General features: G+C 44.1%; 1 protein-coding gene across 13 annotated transcripts in view; it reads right to left on the bottom strand.

The window, feature by feature from the left end:
* The window catches only part of frmd4a (FERM domain containing 4A), a 165,938-nt gene that overhangs the window by 7,939 nt on the left and 136,162 nt on the right, over positions 1-21,837 (bottom strand). For 6 of the 13 annotated variants that reach the window (XM_080762548.1, XM_080762552.1, XM_080762553.1 and 3 more), the window contains exons 15-22: positions 16,874-17,007; positions 15,984-16,106; positions 12,183-12,414; positions 11,067-11,159; positions 10,043-10,289; positions 2,979-3,140; positions 1,373-1,735; positions 254-482 (exon numbers count right to left, since the gene is read on the bottom strand). In XM_080762548.1, coding sequence (XP_080618674.1) covers positions 254-482; positions 1,373-1,735; positions 2,979-3,140; positions 10,043-10,289; positions 11,067-11,159; positions 12,183-12,414; positions 15,984-16,106; positions 16,874-17,007 — 1,583 coding nt within the window. The remainder of the gene's footprint in view (positions 1-253; positions 483-1,372; positions 1,736-2,978; positions 3,141-10,042; positions 10,290-11,066; positions 11,160-12,182; positions 12,415-15,983; positions 16,107-16,873; positions 17,008-21,837) is intronic. The other 7 variants (XM_080762549.1, XM_080762551.1, XM_080762554.1 and 4 more) reach the window with 5 other exon arrangements.

Below are 21,837 nucleotides of genomic sequence, written 5' to 3'. Positions count from 1 at the left end.
GGGACCACCACTGTACCTGGTCACCCTCCAGGCTGCACACCACTACCTAAGTACATTTACTTAAGTACTATAGCTGAGCGGGACCACCACTGTACCTGGTCACCCTCCAGGCTGCACACCACCACCTAAGTACATTTACTTAAGTACTATAGCTGAGCGGGACCACCACTGTACCTGGTCACTCTCCAGGCTGCACACCACCACCTAAGTACATTTACTTAAGTACTATAGCTGAGCGGGACCACCACTGTACCTGGTCACTCTCCAGGCTGCGCACCACCACGGCGCTGGGGCTGCTGCCCTCCACGTACAGCGGGTACTCCTTGATGCGGTACTGTGACGACGGCTGGCTCTGGCTGTGGAGGTAGACGCCATGGTGGCCGCCGCTGCCCCCCACCCCGCCCCCACCCCCCACCGTGCCGTTCTTGGCCGCCAGGTTGGGCATGGAGCCCGAGTTGGACGAGCCCAGGTGACCCGCCGACCTGTGACGAGAGAGAACATAGAGAACACACGAGAGAGTCAGATATACGTGTTGCAAAAGTGACACTATACTGTATAACTTGACGTGCATAATCTGAGCGGACAAGCTTCCCATGATGTGTTACTGAACATCTGTGTCAATGATTGACCAGGGGAGCTAAAAAACACTAAACGCAACATGACAAGAGTTAAGATGTCACGAAAAAGACTGACAAGGGGAGAACAAGGGACGGGGGAGGGCTGGCAGTCAATTAACTGCCATTTGATTACTTAACCAGTCCACTTTTCACAGTCAGTTTGCACTCTTCAGACACAGGTAGACAGACAGATACAGAGATCTCCATATGGGACACAGACAGGCACAGGTGGCCGACGGGCAAGACACTGCTGGCTTCTATACCTGAATGCAATCCAAAAGACTGAATTCAGGCGTGGCGACTGAGAACTTTAATCCATGTGGCCACAAGGTGGCACTCAAAGTATTAATACAATATTGTGCAGTAGTCTCCCTGCTCCTCTATTAGAGACATTAGGGTATTTCCAGATATTCTCTCCATTATAACAGTCTAAGGGCCCTATTTTTGTCAGTGCTAATCCCCTTGTCCCTAAACCTTTTTTTTGGGGGGAAAACATTAAAATTGTTCAACTAGCCGATCTACACCAACGCGTTGTGAGCTTGTAGATTGGCTATTTGAACTATTCTAAAGTGTTTTTCGAAATAGTAAAAAAAGGCAAAGAAGTTTAGCGATAAGGGGTTTAGCACTGACGAAAAAACGGTGTGGAACGCGTGTGTCAAATTTGAAGTTTGTGGGGCAAACGGTTCTGGAGTTACGTACAGACGTACAGAGAGTCAGAGACATGGTGCATTCATAACTTCATAGGCCATTGTCACCTGTACCTGTGCCGTTGCCTCTGCCTCTGTCGGGCCTTGGAGGGCGAGTCCTCTCCCAAGGTGGAGTAGTTGGGGTTGCTGCCCGGGGCCCCTAGGGGCCCTCCGGCGGGGTAGTAGTGCTCCGAACTGCTGTGGCTGGTGCAGGAGGAGCAGTCGTCCAGTGGGTCCGTGCCGCCGTTGGAGCGCCCGGCGGGGCCCCCGGGCAGGAAGAACTCGGGGCTGCCCAGGGTGCCCAGCAGGGCGTGGGGGTGTGCGTCGGTGGGGTCGGACGGCAGCAGCTTGCCCTGGGACTCCAGGCTGGAGCTGCGGGTCCTAAAGTGCTGAGCCAGACTGTGCAGACGGGTGGGACTGATGTCCACTGACCTGTGTGTGTGTGTGTGTGTGTGTGTGTGGGGGGGGGGGACCGAGGAGGAAGGGTTAGCGTCAGAACCACAGAAACGAAGCCAGGCGTACAGGTCATTACTTTAACCATTATCTTTTAACTTTAGCTGTTGAAAAATAGCAGATCTACAAACTCGTAGTGCAGCGACCAGTGCCGCACTACGAGCTTGTAGATCTGCTATTTTTGAAAAAAATCTGAAAATGTGTGCAAATCTTTGAATGAATATATATATATATATTTAAAGTAGAGATGTCCCAATACTGTATCGGTATCGCCCAATTTGTCATATCGGGTCATATCGGTATCGGCGAATATGCCAGTCTAACCACCGATCTGACACAGGGTTAAGGGGTTGACACTATGCCAGTCTAACCACCGATCTGACACAGGGTTAAGGGGTTGACACTATGGCAGGTAAATAAAGTGTTGGTGCATGTGGTTATGGAGTTTGCTTTCGAGTTGCCCAAACTGCAAGTGCACATTTGAGTGAGGAGTCTGCTATAAACACAACATGAGATATATAGCTAGATAGCTATAAACACAACACGAGATATATAGCTAGATAGCTATAAACACAACATGAGATATATAGCTAGATAGCTATAAACACAACATGAGATATATAGCTAGATAGCTATAAACACAACACGAGATATATAGCTAGATAGCTATAAACACAACATGAGATATATAGCTAGATAGCTATAAACACAACATGAGATATATAGCTAGATAGCTATAAACACAACATGAGATATATAGCTAGATAGCTATAAACACAACACGAGATATATAGCTAGATAGCTATAAACACAACATGAGATATATAGCTAGATAGCTATAAACACAACATGAGATATATAGCTAGATAGCTATAAACACAACACGAGATCACAACACTGGTATTAGGTATCGGTATCGGCTAACACAGAAATTGTGAATTGGATCGGGAATGAAAAAAGTGTATCCCTAATTTGAAGCGAACATTTTGACTCAAATCTTGGCTTCTGGGGGGTCCATGGAACAACATATGTTCAGATGGGGGTCCGCGGCCAATTACATATCATTTTGGGGGTCCTTGACATGAAAAAGTTATTATAACTGTTGAAAAATAGCAGATCTACAGTACAAGCTCGTAGCGCGGAAATGTGAAAATGTGGCGCAAAACTTTTAGTGTTGTAAGTCGAATCTTTGCTTGTGGTTTCAGTGTCTGGCTGGGCTGACCTGGTGGAGTGTACGTAGTGAGGGGTCCTGGTGGTCCTCAGGTCTGGGGTGGAGGGCATGCTGGACTGGGAGCTCCAGTGAGGAAGGGTCCTGTTGGGACTGCTCTGCAGAGAGTTGCTGCCCCCGGCCTCCGCACTGCCAGAGCTGGGGAAACGCCTGTGACTGCATGGAGGAATATTTGAAACCTATTTAGTATTTACATGTATACATATTATTAGATAATAATCAATGGATAACAGCAGAAATGGTATATATATCTATTTTAACATTTGTTAAGTTGGTCACGTGCCAAAAGCGGTGGACAGAAACTGGTCGACAGAAACTGCTGTTGCCCCACAGGGGCAGAAACAAGGCCTTTTAACCAGGCTACTTGCACACACTACAACTCGCTTACAATTCGCAAACCTGGCAACACTGCTCTGTGTTCTCATAGGCCCACCAGGCCCGCCCCCACACTACTTCTTTCAGTCTCACAATCAGCCATCTTGCTTTTTAGGGCCCTCGCAGGATAACAGAAAGAAGGAAGGGGAGAAATTAGTGCTTATCCCTTCTAAATCCCTGTATTTACAAAATAAAACACTCAGCGAATCCCTTAGTTAAATCAACATTGTTCATTGTCACTACTTGGATTGTACCGAAATATTTACATTACACGTATAGCTTTTGCTATTTTCGCCTGCCAGCCCACCGCCGACTACACACGCCTGCACACACACACACACACACGACTACACACACACACACACACACAGGAATGGCTATACGGCCGAGACAGCAGTGCAGCACGTTATAATTTTCAGTTTCTTTAAATAACTGTCTTTCTCAGCGTGCGCACGTGCGCACACAACATTATTCAAGTGAAATGCGTAACGCCAATATTGGGCTCATATAGGCTACCAATACACGACGAAATAACTGACAGGAGTGACGGTGCTGTGAGTAAACTGACAACGCTTTCTGACAGAGAGAGAGAGAGAGAGAGAGAGAGAGAGAGAGAGAGAGAGAGAAAGACAGAAAGACGTGTTAGAGTAACGCGCGCGAGCGAGAGAGAGAGAACGTCAGAGAGAGAGAGAGAGAGAGAGAGAGAGAGAGGGAGGGGAGGGGGGGGGAGCAACAAGCTAACAGCATAGTACCGGTACGTTCGTTCTATGATCCATAAAACGACAGATCTGCCGTTTAAGGGCAGATCTGCGGGCGCGCAATGCTGTGTGTTTTCGTCTTTTTTCCTTTTTCCCTCCTGCTTCCACATGACAGCAGCAGCTGCAGCAGCCTCTGATAGCTACTGTGCTAAAGATGCTAAAGCAACACAAAAAAAACATCCACACGCAAAACAAACCAGGGACCAGGGTTGCCACATATCGTGGATGTGAGAGTGAAACAAGCAACCAGGTCTATAAAAATGTTAATAGGCCAGTTCAAAGTAGGTAAATCAGAAATGGTCCGGAAATTAGTCTTAAAATAATCAATTATAGTGTTGACTGTCAAACTTTGTTGTCTAATGTTGTTTCAGAGCAGTGGAACTCAAACATTTCCATGTCAAGGACTACCAATAGATAAACAAGTCCAAAGTAGCTTATAATGATCAGACTTGGCAACACTGTCTCTAGGTTGAACGTTCAACTTTACAAGCTCACACATATGAAATATGTTTTTTTGAATCTTCAAACTGAGACATATTTTATGATAATACTGTTAGCACAGTCATCATACTCCAAGAGCATACAAATGGAACCAAATGGACCCTGATTTTCCCAGAGAGCAAATGGTATCAAATGGGGGTCTGTGGCCTAATGCATTTCAAACTGGGGCTTCTTGGTATTATATTCTCTGCATATCTTATCAACTTGGGGTGAATATTTCACCACAATACTTTACTGAATATTTCACAAGAATATAACACAAGAGTCAAATGTACGGTCAAATGTAATCACAATATAGGCTACAGATGTACATTTTTATGACACAGTAAAATGTCGAAAATTAGTGCTATCCCCCCCCCCCCACACACACACACACACACACACGACAGGCAAGGCTGTTGTTTGCATCGTTAGCAGGCAGCAGCTACCTTGGCACTGCTCTCTGTGACTGTAGTTGTTTCACCATGTTTGCGTATTTATGAGAAATAAAAAACACTTTCTGTTATTATAATAATTTATAACCCATCCGTTACTACATGTGCAGGGCACACTACTGAGTTTAAAAACACAGCTGAAACATGAAGTGGAGTCTGTCAACTCTGTCAACGCAATTTCCTTCTTCCCATATTGCGCTGCAATGTAACTAGGATTCGCCGGCCGAAGGCCGGCGAAATTCTAGTATATATCTATATATACAAGTGAGAAGTGGTACCCATACTCATTCTTTGTGCTCTATCTCCGACCGAACCACACTTTCACCACACATCTCTATATGCAAAATAAATTCGCCACACTCCCCGCACTGACATAGCCTATTTTTTAGCCGTTCAAGTGTCTTATTTACTCTGCAAATATTACTTTTATGAAACACGCTGTTATTGCTCAACGTCAACAGCCTACGTCACAATCGTCATGTTGGCGTCTACCAAAATCGTCATGTTGGCGTCTACTACGCCAACTACGTTCACTTAATGGGGCCAGTCTTTCACAGTGACACACATGTTACATGAACCACGCGCCCTGGATGGTTTCTACCCCTCAATGTCGTATTTGCTGCGCCCTACGCTGTTGCCACAACACAAGGAATTTAACCACGCTACTTGCATACACTGCAACTCGCTTACAATTCGCAAACCTGGCAACACTGCCCTCTCTTACCAGCCCCGCCCCCACACTAGCTTGACAATGTCATCTCGCGCAGCACAGAATCTGATCTCGCGCAGGACATTGATGAGAGACAGAAGGAACAGGAGAGATTATACGATCGCTATTTCGCTTATTCCATCTAAATCTCTTTATTTACAAAATAAATGACTCGACGATTCCCTTAGTTACATCAACATTGTTCTTTGTCAATAATCGGATTGGGCCAAAATATCACCCTTACACCGATCACTTTGCCTATTTTCGCCAAACAGCCAATTTACTTCCGCGAGCGGCCGGGCCATTCCGCCCATGCGAATGCATGGAGAAAAAAAAGAGACGAAAATCCAACTGTATCGGAGCAGTGCCACACACACACACACACTCAGTCACACACACACACACACACACACACACACACACACACACAGAGAGGAGTTGACAAGTGAGAGAACGAGACGGCTGTTGCGTTTCACCATGGCCAGTGCTGTTGTAGACAGCGACGACGATGATACACGGAAATAAGTGTGGAAAAGAAAACGAGTGCCGTATCCCAAAGGCAACACGTCAAATATGGGCCAGCATCTTAGCAGACATCACAAAGAAATCGCTCTGTCCAACGACGATGGTACAAAGACAACAACACAGCCAACTATATTCTTATAGAGAAAAGCTCTCAGCTAATTCGCCCCGTGCAAAACTATTAACGCACGGAGTTGCGGTCTGCATAGCTGCAGACATGCGACCACTATCAGTGGTGGCAAACGCTGGCTTTCAATATTTAATGAGAGTTGCAGAACAGCAGAACCACGTTACAAAATGCCATGCAGGTCAGTGGTCACACATGTTTTCACTCCTAAAATGTATAAAACTAATAATACATGTGAAACATTGCCCGTTAAAATCGTTTTGTGTAAAAGATCGTCAAATATATGGCCGTTAGTACTGTTAATTCAACATCCGGTGAGGGGAGGATACGGATTGTGTATGGAAATCAGCGCATACAGTGGGTGGGCTTTAGACCGGATGTAAGCCACATCCACTAAATGTACACTAAATAGAAATAGTATAAAATACTGCATAAAATGGTGTAGCCTACTGCAGCTATTTATAACCAGGTAGTGTATAAGTGAAATTACACACTTAAATTAGTATTTAATACTTGAACTAACAACAGATGGGTCTATATACTATTTGTCTTTTTTTTTTTTTTTCATTTACTTACTTAGAGCTTAACAAGAATGTTACAAGTCATCTCATCTTAAAGAAACATTTAAAAAATGTTAGGGCATAAAACCCAAAGTTGTTAAACCTTTTCTTATTCTCATTCTGATTTGTTATTTATAGAAAATAAATGTGACTTATTGGGAAACAAGTGTTTTTCTTTACAAACCAAGATATTGGCCTAAATTATAATGAATATAGCCCTCAATGCTGAAAAAGAAGGTTTTACAAAAATAGATTGAAAAAATTTAATCAAACATCGAAGCAAATCGTGAGCTTCAAATCGAACATTGAATTGAATCGTGGACTAGGCGAATCGTGATAGCGAATCGAACATCGAATCGAATCGTGAGCTGCAAATCCAAAATTGAATTGAATCGTGGACTAGGCGAATCGTGACAGCCCTAATGTATACATACGCCTGCACGCACACACACGCACATGCACGCCTGTAAGGCCCCCCCCCCACACACACACACACCAACATGCGATTCATTAAATAACTATTTCTCCGCACGCGCGCACACAACATTATTCACGTGAAGCCTACAGGGAATTACAGACGGAATGTATATACACACACACACACACACACAGTCCCGGCTCACATGCTTAGAATTTATAGATGCGCAATTTTGGGATTATTTTTGTACATTGAAAAAATATTGGGGGTCCTTTGCTCTTGCCATGACAATGTTTGAGAACCACTGCTCTAAAACAATATTAGACAAAGTTTGAGACACAAACACATTGCTCTCTCTCTCTCTCTTCTCCTTTTGTATAAATTAAATAGGCCTATTCATGATTCTGCTTATAGAGAAGTAGCCTATGTTAGTTTGTTTTATGGACTTGAGAGCTACTTTCAAAACCACCAGCTCAACATACCCACCAAATAAAACTATCATCCCATTGCTGCAAATAGTGACAAAATGTAATTGAGGGGCCTTTCATATAAACGCACATGGAATGGGAAATAGAGGGGGAAAAATGCAAATCGTAGGCTTTTATTTTTGTTGGTATTTGACTTTGCTACTGATGATTGTAAGCAACAACAAGTATTGCATTGTGTGTTTGAGCTGACAGGCCCTTTTTGATGTCAATCACTCAAGTCATTTCAGGTCATCTAAAGCGGAAGATGCAACAATCGTTTTTTATATTAAAATTATATATATTTTTACTGCCATGTCATGTGGTCTACCTGCAAAGCCTTTGTAGATCGTGATCTACCATTTGGGCACCACTTAACGTCAGATCAGGGGTTTTTGTCGGCCAGCGCCAACAATGCTCCCCGAAAGCATAATCGCAGCAAATACCGGGCAGTGTGTATGAGCCTTAACATGTTGACTACACTACACTACACATAATAACTAATAACCCGTTTTCAGCTTAAAGCAATTATATTTAATTGAAGCAACTCCTTAGCATTGTTTTCATACCATGTATGTGATAAGAAAATATCAAACATAAGGGAAATATTAAATAGTATCGGGTGTACCAGTTTGGGCTTTTCTTTTTTTTCAATGGGGCAATACATTGATTAAACAAACGTTTGATTGATTGAGTTGTACAATGTTATACAACCCTAAACTACTTTTAGAATACACTACACAATACAATACAATTTCAGAACATATAATATTGGCCAATATGTCAAATATGTAAATATTACATATCGCATTGAATGGAAGCGGACCATTTGTAACACATGTTACAAATGACCCGCTTTTGCAAGTTTTCTTTGCAGTTGCTTACAGACCAGAATGAACGTGAATTCCGTCTAAACACGATGCAAACTAATGAAGAACATAAGCATGAACACATCCATGTGGATTTTTATTCACCAACACCAAAGACAAAAATTGTAGCACACATATACTCCAGCTGTAAAATTATACGCATTTTGAAGGTAAACACTTCAAACTTCCTGGGCACGTAGAGTACGTTACTGTACACATACTGACGCGATGACGTCATGGTGGCGTTGACCAATCAAGATATAACGTCCATGTTACAACCGTGAAGCGTTACAACCTTGGCGGCTCTCCCCTACATTTGTTACTAACATTAGGTTGTGGCGAAGTAGAAACGTGGCCAGCAGATACTGTGTTTTGGACAAACAGGCTAGGTATTGGTGTTGATTTGGGTCAACTGGACAAACAGCGTGGTGTTGTTTTGTGTCTGTGTTTGTGTTGGAGCGCCTCAGTGTGGCCGTACAGGTCATGTGCAACCTCTTCCACAGAGAGATGGAGACACTAAATCTCAGCTGGACAAACATGTTTGCATGCATGCATCGCTGCCTTGCATGCTGTGTGCTACTTTTGAGTCTGTCACTTACTTTGACTGATTTATGGCATTGTCTTTCTGTTAAAATCCAACTATGTTAATTTAAGAAATCTGGGCATATAGGTCATTGTTTATTCACTGTGCACACGTGTAGCCTATTGTATGTCAGACTGTATGTCTGTCCCACAGTCACAATCCTTTAGTAATTAGGCTGTGGAAATATTCAGGACAAAACAATGGTACATTTCCAATAACCCATCCGTTACTACATGTGGAGTCAACTCCCGGCATTTCTTTCTTCCCATAGTGCGTGGCGAAGTAGCTCTGGGATGAGTGCGCGCGAAGCGCGCACGAAATTCTAGTATATATATATAGGGTATGTGTGTGACATCATCATCATACCCAGAAGTTATGCGGGAACACCGTCCTACTGAGTGGCAATTTTTTTAACTTTCTGGCCTTGACAGCACATACAGTACATCCAAACAGAAAAGTCCTATCTGATTGACAGTTAAACTCACTTTGCCACTCGATTTGCCACTCACTTTATGCATTCGCACCCCCCCCCCCCCCTCCCTCCCTCTCTCTATCCCTCCCTTTGTATTGAGTTTTTTCCACATAAAGCTATTACGTAAATGTATTAAAATAAGGTTAGACTAACTAGAAAGGTTAATGTGTTGTGGGTACTGTTGGGAGATTGTTCCACTGTTCTCTGGAGATAAAACCTAAAGACTTAAAGTGTAATTCTGCATACTGATTTCCAGACGCTCTTACCTGGAGTGCGAGGAGCGTTTCTTCGCCTTCTCATAGGGCTCGTCGAGCGACGACTCGCTCCACATCTTGGGCTTGATGGGCGACTTGTCGTACTCGCTGCGCGTGGCGTAGTGCAGGTGCCTGTGCAGGCCGTCCAGGGACTGCGGGGGAGGGGGCCTGCTGTGAGACGACGGCGGCCGGGGAGGGAGGCCCTTGGCTGGGGACGCTACGGGCGAGAACGTGGGGGTTCCGGTCACATGGGGGTCATCTGAGATGGGAGAGCACGTCGCCAGGTTAGGTTACATTGTATTTTTGACTTTAACTATTATTTTAAACTTTAGCTGTTGAAAAAAAAGCTGATCTACATGCTCAGAGCTTGTAGATCTGCTTTTTTCAGGGTTCCGGTCACCTGGGGGTCATCTGAGATGGAGAGTACGTACGTCGCCGGGTTAGGTTACCATAGTAAGTGCATTTTTATACAAGGAGATACCAAGCGTAAAATGTGTTCATCTGGTTTTGGTTTTGTTATCTTTACATGCACTTATCTTAAAAATGGAATGCTGTGATATGTTTTCCCCCCTAAAACATGATCAGGTACTATGATTATACTGGGAGAAAGATTTTTTTTTCTTTCTAAAAAGTGTACAGAAATGGATAAAATAATGTTTTTATGTGGCCATCAGGCCAGTTCATTAAGTAGGCCTGGTTTGCCTGGTGGGTGGTGATGGGTGGTGATCCACCTGAACTGAAGCTGTTGTATGATAAAGGGGGAGGGGTTAGGTGAGGGGATGATGTGATGTCACTAACGTGGTGGTATTTCGATTGGGCCTTTTTCTTTTACTCAAAGGCTTTCAGCTTCCAGGAAGAAACCAAAAATACACAGGGAATTAAATTAATTAAATTAAGGGGATTTAAATATTCTAACCACACCTGATAGTAGATTAAAGTAATGTTAACTCCATAGACACATACAAAACAGAAAGAGTACAACAATCACGGCATGCCATCTTTAAACATCAGACATGGAAAGGGACGAATTGCTCACCATCATCTAACACCAGTGCATCGGACAGAGAGCTGTCTTCAGAACCAATGTTTGCCTCTGTGGGAGAGATGATGAATACTGGGGTTAGAACCTCTGTGGGAGAGAGTATTGAATACTGGGGTTAGAAGGCTCTGTGGGAGAGAGTATTGAATACTGGGGTTAGAAGGCAAGTGGTTCTGTCTTCAGAACCAATGTTTGCCTCTATGGGAGAGAGTATTGAATACTGGGGTTAGAAGGCAAGTGGTTCTGCACGGGTTACACCAGGATTATATCAGTGCTTTTCAACTAGTTCTTTAAGCGGGTTCCAGGTGGTCCACAGGACACAGCTAAATGATGACGAGTTGGTAACAAAATGGACCCTTATTAGATCTTTAACTATTGAGAGCGTGAAATGAAACGGGTCCATTTTACACTCTCAAGAGTTAAATTATTGCTAGATACCTGCATTAGGCTACTTAATTTACAAGAAGTCTACACAATTAGAGCATATAAAATAATTGTCATTTTGATCAAATGTTTGCCTTATCTCTCTGACGGTACCAACATCAATACAGCATGGAATTGTGGACAAAAACAACAACAAAATATTATTTAGTTTTGGTTCTGAGAGGCTAAATGTCATCAAATGGTGGTCCTCAAATGCTGAATAAATAATGGGCCTTGATTTGAAAATATACTGCATTATACATTCATTTTACGCTCTCAAGAGTTATAGAGAGAAGACTTCCGCACACCCTGTATAATTTTCAGCAGGTGCGTTGGTAGCAGAGTAACAGACGGCCACAAGGCCGAAACGTTGCTTTGACTCTTGAATCAGCAAGAGGTAGTGTGTGGTTCTCCCTCCTTCTCTTCTCTACACAGTTAGAGAATTTAGAGGAATTGTTGCTTTTGGCCTGTTATTATCTCTCCTACAGTATGTGGTACCGAAGTCAACACGTTGTGGACATATTCTTTAGTTTTGGGTCTGAGAGGGGCTAAATGTCATCAAATGGTGGTCCGTACGTGGCTTAAATGCAGAATAAATAATGGGCCTTGATATGAAAAAGGGTTGAAATGTAAACCATGCACTGTCCTAGATACGTGTCTAGTGGTAGATATAGATGTGACTGCTTTTACCCTCTATGATGAGCGAGGCGCGCTGCGTGGGCTTCTTGCCGGAGCGCACGCGGTGCTCGTTGATGGAGTTCTCGATGTCCTGCAGCTTCTTGAGGGCGTTCAGGTAGGACGTCTTGCGCTGCTTCTTGAGCTTTTTGCTGCCCACGTGGGGGTCGCTGGCCAGCCGCCGTGCCGCCTCCGTGATCTGAGACTGGATGGCGAACTCCTTCTCCAAGCGCTCCAGTTCTTCCTCCTGGAATGCAACCAACGGATTCATATGTTTATCACTGCTTTAACCCCCAGTTAGACCTGAGAACTGATTCTACTAAATGTCTTCAAAATCTTTTTTTCTGAAAAACCATGTTTCTATGAATGAATGGTTCTCAAACTTTTTCATGTCAAGGATCCCAGGAATTATATGTAATTGCATGGCCCCGGATCCAAATCTCAAAATATGTTGTTCCAGGGACCCCCCAGAAGAAAATATTTGAGTTAAAAAACGCTCTGAAAGAATATTTTATTCAAAGACACACGCACACACACACACACACACACACACACACACACACACACACACACACACACACAACAACATCAGTTCCGAGTTCTGTAGGTCGTAAACGGTACCTCTCACATATTTAGCTCCACAAGCCAAGAGTGTGTGCATGCATATAGCATACAAGCCAATACAAGCAACGCCGTGCTGAAAACCCAAGCGTTCACACGATAACTCTCCCACGTAACACACTCTTACTTATAAGACACATACTGGACCTTTGGGGCTTTGCCAGCAATAACACATTGAGGAAACCATTTATCTTAGAATACTGCAGCCCACCGCTTTCCCACTGTCTTATTGGATATTTCTCTGTGGAGACTCTCCGTGTCCCCCAAAAATAACAACAGCCCTTCGTCAAACACCCCCCCCACTCCCCCACCCACACACACACACACACACACACACACACACACACACACACACACACACAACTCCCTTGAATGGGTGGGACGATATATCGATATCACGATATATCACGATATATCACAATATATATCCCTGCGATATCGTATCGTGCTCCCAATATCGTGATATTGGAGATACAAGCTGTGGACAAGTTGCAGTCAGTGTTTTACTGTTTGGAGGAGGACAGATTCATGTACTTATTGGCCAGCTTGTGACACAAAAAATCTTGTAAAAATTTGGAATAAATACATAATTAAAGATTTTTGCCTTTTGTGGTTCTTTTTTTCATTTTCAGTTACAGATATCGTGATATCATCTCTTGCAATATATTGCAAGAGGTCGCAATTTTTTTTATTGAGCTCGTAACGATCACCTATATCTGAGCATCAATTCCAATAGAAACGCTGCTTTAGATTGTCGCTAAAGATAGACTGGATGAAGGAAAATGATCGATGACATCACTAACGCGGAAGGAAAGCGTTGCCGGGCGACAATGACACCAAGAGCCGGTAAAAATCATTATTAAACCTTATAAACCCTTATCTCGTCCGATATCATCCGAGGCGGTCTGTGATCATAAATTTAACTCGCCCAATGTCAAGTAGAACAATTGAGTACTTTTTCCACCAATGCCCATAACCTGCAGTGTGTGTGTGTGTGTGTGTGTGCGTGCATGCGCGCGTGCGTGCGTGCATGCGTGAGTGCGTGCCTGCATGTGTGTGTGTGTTTGACTGACTCTGTGACCTGAGTTCCAGAGCAGGTTATTATAACAACAGAGCATAGCTTTAAATGTGATTCTAGATAAAGAAATCACCCAGTGGCCCTCCTGTGACACATGTGCACGTACTGCACACACACACACACACACACACACACACACACACACACACATGGTTTCACTTGTCTCAGGAGAGACGAGACGATGATGTAGTCCCTTTAGGTCAACATTTCACTGGACTACCTCAGTCAACAGGAATCCCTCTCTCGCTAGCACTGCCTTCATCCTACAGCCAGAGTGGCTCCTGCTTGTGTGTGTGCGTGCGTACAGGGCCGGTTGGGCCCTAGGTGGCGCTATAAGCGAGATCTGTAGAGTGCGCCCCCCCCCACTCATTGTACAAGTGTACAATGAGTACATCAGGGTACAACGAGTACATCAGGGTACAAGGGTACAATGAGTACATCAGGGTACAACGAGTACATCAGGGTACAACGAGTACATCAGGGTACAAGGGTACAACGAGTACATCAGGGTACAATGAGTACATCAGGGTACAATGAGTACATCAGGGTACAACGAGTACATCAGGGTACAAGGGTACAATGAGTACATCAGGGTACAATGAGTACATCAGGGTACATCAGGGTACAAGGGTACAACGAGTACATCAGGGTACAACGAGTACATCAGGCAGCACAGTGCTTTAGATGCAACACCTTTATTGGATAAGGAAGAAAAAACAACTCTACGTTGCATTCAATACACACTGGAGTCTGGACACAGACAACTATTAGTGTGAAAAATCATATCACAGAAAGACATGTGCAGCCATGCATGCACACACGCACGCACACGCAGCCACAATCCTACTATCACCACTTCCTGTGGTGAGAACACAGACAGCCTATTTTTAGAAGTTCTGCAGCTCTGGAAAATCTAACCGTGGCTCAAATTGAGAGGAGAGAGAGAGAGAGAGAGAGAGAAAGAGACAGAGAGAGAGAGAGAGAGTCAACTTTCAAAAGTATAAAGCTAATGTCTCCTATATGGATGTATATCTATCTCTGACAGAAAATGCACAACAAAGTTTCACTTTGTTGTCAAAGCGTTATTTATTTTATTTTTTATAATATTTATTTGATTTGGAAAAAGCAGTACAGTATAGACAGCATTTCTCTTAGATATATACAAGGACACAAGTGCAATTCCCCAGATTCTTTCCAGAGAGAGAGAGAGAGAAAGAGAACCAGAGAGAGAGAGAAAGAAAGAGAGAACCAGAGAGAGATGGAGGCATGGAGCACAGGCTCCAATTCCAGGCCTTCCAACCAGACATCTCAGTGCTGTGGCTTTTCGATCCCACATCCTCTGCTGACTTAACGAGTGATGTCGGATCAAAGAGCGTCACCGCACTGTCTCCCACTGTCTCCCACTGCCTCCCACTGCCTCCCACTGTCTCCCACTGTCTCCCACTGCCATTTAGATGCAGTCCAAACCTAAAAGCGTCCTCTGCGAAGACAGTGACACCGCGGCTCTAAAAGTACAGGGTAACTAACGTGCTCTGCTTTTCTTTGAACACGGTTACTACTGAACTAACACAACGCCCAGCCGGGGCAGCACTATGTATACATTCACCCCATTCAGGACGGGCTTGTAGATCTGCTATTTTTGAAAGATCGTGAAAATGTTGCACAAATCTTTGAATATATATATATATATATATATATATATATATAGTTTCAGAGCCTGTCGCTACGAGTTGGAATAAAAGCTGGATATACCAAACTAGTCGGATCCGTACGCAGCATCAAGGCCTTTATTGGGTAGGCCCTAAAATGATAGTATGGGTGACCCTTGATCACAGGGAATTTGGGGAATTTATTATTCCGGTTTGAGGGTTCTGGACCTGATGACTACAACAAACCAGCGACTACATGACGTAAGATATCACCCGCTCGTCCCAAACGGATCATGAACCCTGAAAAATGAATGCTTCCCACGCTATTGGTCACTGTAGGCAAGCATTACAAATATGAGGAGAGAGAATACAGAAAGTAATAAGGGCAGCTAGCAACCAATCATTGTGCGTAGGGGGAAGGAGTGCAGGCCAGGTGAAGTAAGGTGGCTGTGTGGGTTCTCTTCTCACCTCTCCCTTTGGCTGGAGCTTCTGTTCGTCCACTTTGAAGGCGGTGCCGATCTTCCTCTTTACGGTGGGGGGTTCCTCGCCAGGGTCCAGAGGATACTCCTTGGGGAGCTTCCCCGTCAACTCCTGCATGATGGAGTTGGAAACAATGCATCAGGTGGATGGCTGTACTCCTCAACATACTGTATATTATATTTATTACACAGCTTGGTTGAATGCTTGATTGTGATGCCGAATTCAGTGGTGTGTTATTCCTGGTTAATGACAGTCTATAACAGACTAATCAAAGTCAAATCAAAGGCTCGGAGCACCTGGCTGCAGCCGCTGCGCTGCATGGATCTATATGCTGTACCCAACGTGACAGCCATGTGAACTAACACACAAATGTCATTTAACTAAACAACATGCTTTCAATAAAGTTTAAGAAAACATTTGAAGCGAGAAATAGACGATGCTCTACCTAAAAATTTATTCCATTTGATCAACACTCACTTCCTTGTTTCCGAGGTGACTCGTTGCGTTCTGTGGGCCAACTTGGAATGCTTTCGTCACCGAAAACAAGGAATTACTCTGTTTTGTTGTCACTTTTGGGTCAATGTATTAATGAGTGTATTAAGTAGCCATGTAATAAGCGGGATAGTGTATAGCTGTGTGGTTATTGTATAACTCACCCTGTCAGTAGTTTATCTATCAACAATGACCAGCCATACATTATCCTTACATACCAAACGCCAGTGGTTCCCAAACCTTTATAGCTTGACCCAAGTGAAACTAGACGTTTGGCTCGGGACGCAAACTAGTGAAAATAGCAGATCTACAAGCACGGCTGTGTGTGTGTGTGTGTGTGTGTGTGTGTGTGTGTGTGTGTGTGTGTGACGTGCGTGCTGTCTTACGGCCTCTCTGATGCAGATGTTCTTGAGCTCGTCCAGTCTCTGCCGCAGCGTTTCTTCCAAGGCGTCCTGTCTGGCCCTCAGAGCGACCAGCATGTCCTTCTTAGCCGTCTGAGAGCTGTCCGACTCCTGGGAGCCTATAGTGCACACATAACAACAGAATGTAATATTATAACATTTAATATAACAAAACTTTACTGTCTGTCTGGTCATGGCCAATAAAAAAGGTCTTTGGTATCCTGAACCACATGAAACATAACAATAAAATGACATAACAACACGTTACACAAAACGTGTGTGTGTGTGTGTGTGTGTGTGTGTGTGTGTGTGTGCGTGTGTGCATGTGTGTGGGCAGGGCGGGGGAGGGGTTGTGTATTCACCTGCCAACCTTAGAGGATGTTTACAGGGAAGTGAATGGAACGTTTCGATAAGGAGAAGTCAGCTGCAACGGCTTGTGTGTGTGTCTTGGACGCGCGTGTGTGTGTGTATGTGCGTGTAGTGTACTATGCATTTTTCGACTGTGTGTGTGAGTGATAGAGGGGCAGTCGAGGACAAAGTGTTCTGACTTCTGACGCACAATCTCCAACCCGAAGGCCCCCAAAGACGGTGCCAGTCTGTTTTGTAATCATGCCCTGTTGTTCAAGACACACACGCACAAGCACGCACACGCACACACACACGCACACACACACACACACACACACACACACACACACACACACACACACACACACACACACACACACACACACACACACACACACACACACACACACAGTCTGTCTCCGGTCGACCCCCTCATAGTTTACACTGTGGCCAAACACAGAAGCATAACATGGGAAAAGATGAATGTGTAACAAACTACGGGCAGAACAAACGTCTGGAGATTCTATTTTAAAGATTTGGAAGACGTGGAACTATTATTATGTTTTATGACCACTATGGTCAAAGGGACACATTATACGTGGCTGCCAATAACAGTAGCCTACTATTTATACTTCCAACATTTTCAAGTTCACCTGTACCTTAACTTTTTAATAGAATGTTACAATTAGCCTATACTAAATGTCATGTAGCAATGGCAAACATTAACTTCAACTCCTTCAAATGAAAGTGTACTATTTTGACTTTATACAAATCTGTGTACCACAGTTATATTTAGTAGGACAATATAAGTTAATCAAATAAAGTTAATTTACCAGAACTTGAGGCAAGTAAATGGACTCTATGGGAGCCAACCCTGGCCAAAGCTAGGAGGGGAAAGAAGCGTACCACCTACGTACTGTACTGTGGATGCACTGCGGCGTGACAGCTTAAGAGCTCAAGAACCTGAGGGTGGAGGGCAGCGATCCAGGAGTCCAGAGTAGACCACTAGCACCACTCTAGACCACTAGCACCACTCTAGACCACTAGCACCACTCTAGACCACTAGCACCACTCTAGACCACTAGCACCACTCTAGACCACTAGCACCACTCTAGACCACTAGCACCACTCTAGACCACTAGCACCACTCTAGACCACTAGCACCACTCTAGACCACTAGCACCACTCTAGACCACTAGCACCACTCTAGACCACTAGCACCACTCTAGACCACTAACACCACTCTAGACCACTAGGCACCACTCTAGACCACTAGGCACCACTCTAGACCACTAGCACCACTCTAGACCACTAGCACCACTCTAGACCACTAGGCACCACTCTAGACCACTAGCACCACTCTAGACCACTAGCACCACTCTAGACCACTAGCACCACTCTAGACCACTAACACCACTCTAGACCACTAGCACCACTCTAGACCACTAGCACCACTCTAGACCACTAACACCACTCTAGACCACTAGCACCACTCTAGACCACTAGCACCACTCTAGACCACTAGCACCACTCTAGACCACTAACACCACTCTAGACCACTAGCACCACTCTAGACCACTATAGCACCACTCTAGACCACTAGCACCACTCTAGACCACTAGCACCACTCTAGACCACTATAGCACCACTCTAGACCACTAGGCACCACTCTAGACCACTAACACCACTCTAGACCACTAGCACCACTCTAGACCACTAGCACCACTCTAGACCACTAACACCACTCTAGACCACTAGCACCACTCTAGACCACTAGCACCACTCTAGACCACTAGCACCACTCTAGACCACTATAGCACCACTCTAGACCACTAGCACCACTCTAGACCACTAGCACCACTCTAGACCACTATAGCACCACTCTAGACCACTAGCACCACTCTAGACCACTAGCACCACTCTAGACCACTATAGCACCACTCTAGACCACTAGGCACCACTCTAGACCACTATAGCACCACTCTAGACCACTAGCACCACTCTAGACCACTAGCACCACTCTAGACCACTAGCACCACTCTAGACCACTAGGCACCACTCTAGACCACTAGCACAACTCTAGACCACTAGCACCACTCTAGACCACTAGGCACCACTCTAGACCACTAGGCACCACTCTAGACCACTAGCACCACTCTAGACCACTAGGCACCACTCTAGACCACTAGCACCACTCTAGACCACTAGCACCACTCTAGACCACTAGCACCACTCTAGACCACTAGCACCACTCTAGACCACTAACACCACTCTAGACCACTAGCACCACTCTAGACCACTAGCACCAGTGGTGGAAAATAACGAAGTACAATTACTTCGTTACTGTACTTAAGTACAAGTTTGGAGAATTTGTACTTTTATTGACTACTTTTCTTTTGCTGTATTTTTACTTTTACTTCGTTACATTTACAAGGAAAAAATCGTACTTTTAATGCGCTATATTTAAAATCGAACACCTCGTTACTCGCTACAAATTAAATAATAAAATCTTATATTTGTCTTACTGGAGGAATGCGCAGTTGAGAATTGAACAGGGCTGCTCCACTCTCAGATAATAGGGGGCGGAGTTGTGTTCTGCTGCCTGGCCTGCTTTGAAGACTGCAAGACGCACACACTGTGTTGTTTTGTCACACGCATTCAACATGGATGCATTAAACATGCCTTAATATTTAGCGGAAAACCAACCAATAAGTCCCTATCCGACACAAATTAACTAATCTTTCTCAGCCGTCACTGGAGCGCGCATCTAGCTACTGCATGATGATCATGCACGCTGACAGACAGCAGACACTGTCCCAACTCCTAACACAAACACTGAGGGAACTTGTTGTTGTACACACATAATGTGCCACGAAAAATAGCTTCCAATAGCTTAGTTGGTTATTATCGCTTCGAGGAGGTACGTGTCCATAATATCGCCACGAACGGCCAACAAAAGACATCTCTCTTCCACAGTGAAGCCTAATTTATTCTTCGCCGTACAAAGTGTTCCGTGCTGAAAATAGCCGATATACAAGCTCACAACTCGTCGCGTCCGGACACGTTGTGAGCTTGTAGATCAGCCAACCCCAGCATGCGGAGATGCAGGCTCTGAGAACGTTCAGAAACTTTTGCCTTCACAATAAAAGCATGCAAAAGCCCATATAGAGAAGGAAAAATAATTCGGTGGCATTTCACATTGCAAAAGAGCAATTTTTGTAAAATGTAAAAAATATATAAAAATTAAAGCAAAAAAATAACGAAAAAGAACTATAATAGTTCATTTTTCAAAATTTGGAATGATGAACTATGAACGGAACTAGTTCATTTAAAAAATGTTGAACTGTGAACTGAACTATAGTTCCTAAAAAAAAAGAACTTTCCCAACACGATGTATGCTGTTGGGGGTTCTGTATTTTCAGTATTTTTTGGAATAAAGCCACTTTTGACAGGATGACAATTTTGGAAATTCATTTCTTTGTATTCATTTTGAAAATAATTTTGTATTTTGTACTTTGTACTTGTACTTTGTAATTTTTACTTTTATACTTAAGTACATTTTACGCCAGGTAAATTTTTGTACTTAAGTACATTTTATTTGAGGTACTTTTATACTTTTACTTAAGTAACTTTCTTAATGGGCACTTTGTACTTTTACTTAAGTAATTTTCAAGTAGAGAATCAGTATTTTACTTAAGTAAAATATTTTTGTACTTTTTCCACCACTGACTAGCACCACTCTAGACCACTAGCACCACTCTAGACCACTAGCACCACTCTCGCAGTAACTGACTAAATGAATCACACGCACACAAACACACACACACACACACACACACACACACACACACACACACACACACACACACACACACACACACACACACACACACACACACACACACACACACACACACACACACACACACACACACACACACACACACACACACACACACACAACATGGCAGAACCCATTGACATGACATTAGAGAGCAAGCGTGAGAGACATTAGCACCGGTCAAGGATGCTGCCTGCCATGGGACTGTAATTGATTTAGCAAGTTGTCAGTATGGCTGGGCTGCACTTGAAATAGCTGACCCCTGCAGCCATGCACGTCACAACATACAACACACTGGCCTGTTACTCCTGACACGGTGCTTTGCATGTCTAGCCCTGTCATTCCCGGAGGAAGGGGGATGGATGGATGGATTTTATTTTGTCATTGAACTGTTACTATCTCTTGGTCAAAGAGTTCAAGAAAATAATGACTGAGGGGAAAGAATTAAAGCTGTTTCTGATGGTACTGACGGTGGTACTGATGGTACTGACTCGACTCTAGTCTCTTTTGGGACCAGCTACTTCGTTTTTCACTCTAGGTAAGTTAGCCGTAATTCCGAGCCATGAGGCCCATAGGGCAGGAGCCTATATCTCCTGTTTCTGTAGTGTGAGGCCACAGGAGGAGATGTGCAAGTATACCCCCTGGACATGATGTGCAAGTACACCGTCTGAACATGATGTCGCACGGAATGCCGCATGGATTCACCCCCAATACAACACTTGATGCTGAGTGCCAAGCAGGGAGGCATTGGGCCGCATTT

The sequence above is a fragment of the Protomyctophum bolini genome (assembly GCF_963924005.1).
Source record: "Protomyctophum bolini genome assembly, chromosome: 4".
Classification (NCBI taxonomy): domain Eukaryota; kingdom Metazoa; phylum Chordata; class Actinopteri; order Myctophiformes; family Myctophidae; genus Protomyctophum; species Protomyctophum bolini.
This window is presented reverse-complemented; position numbering and strand designations above follow the sequence as displayed.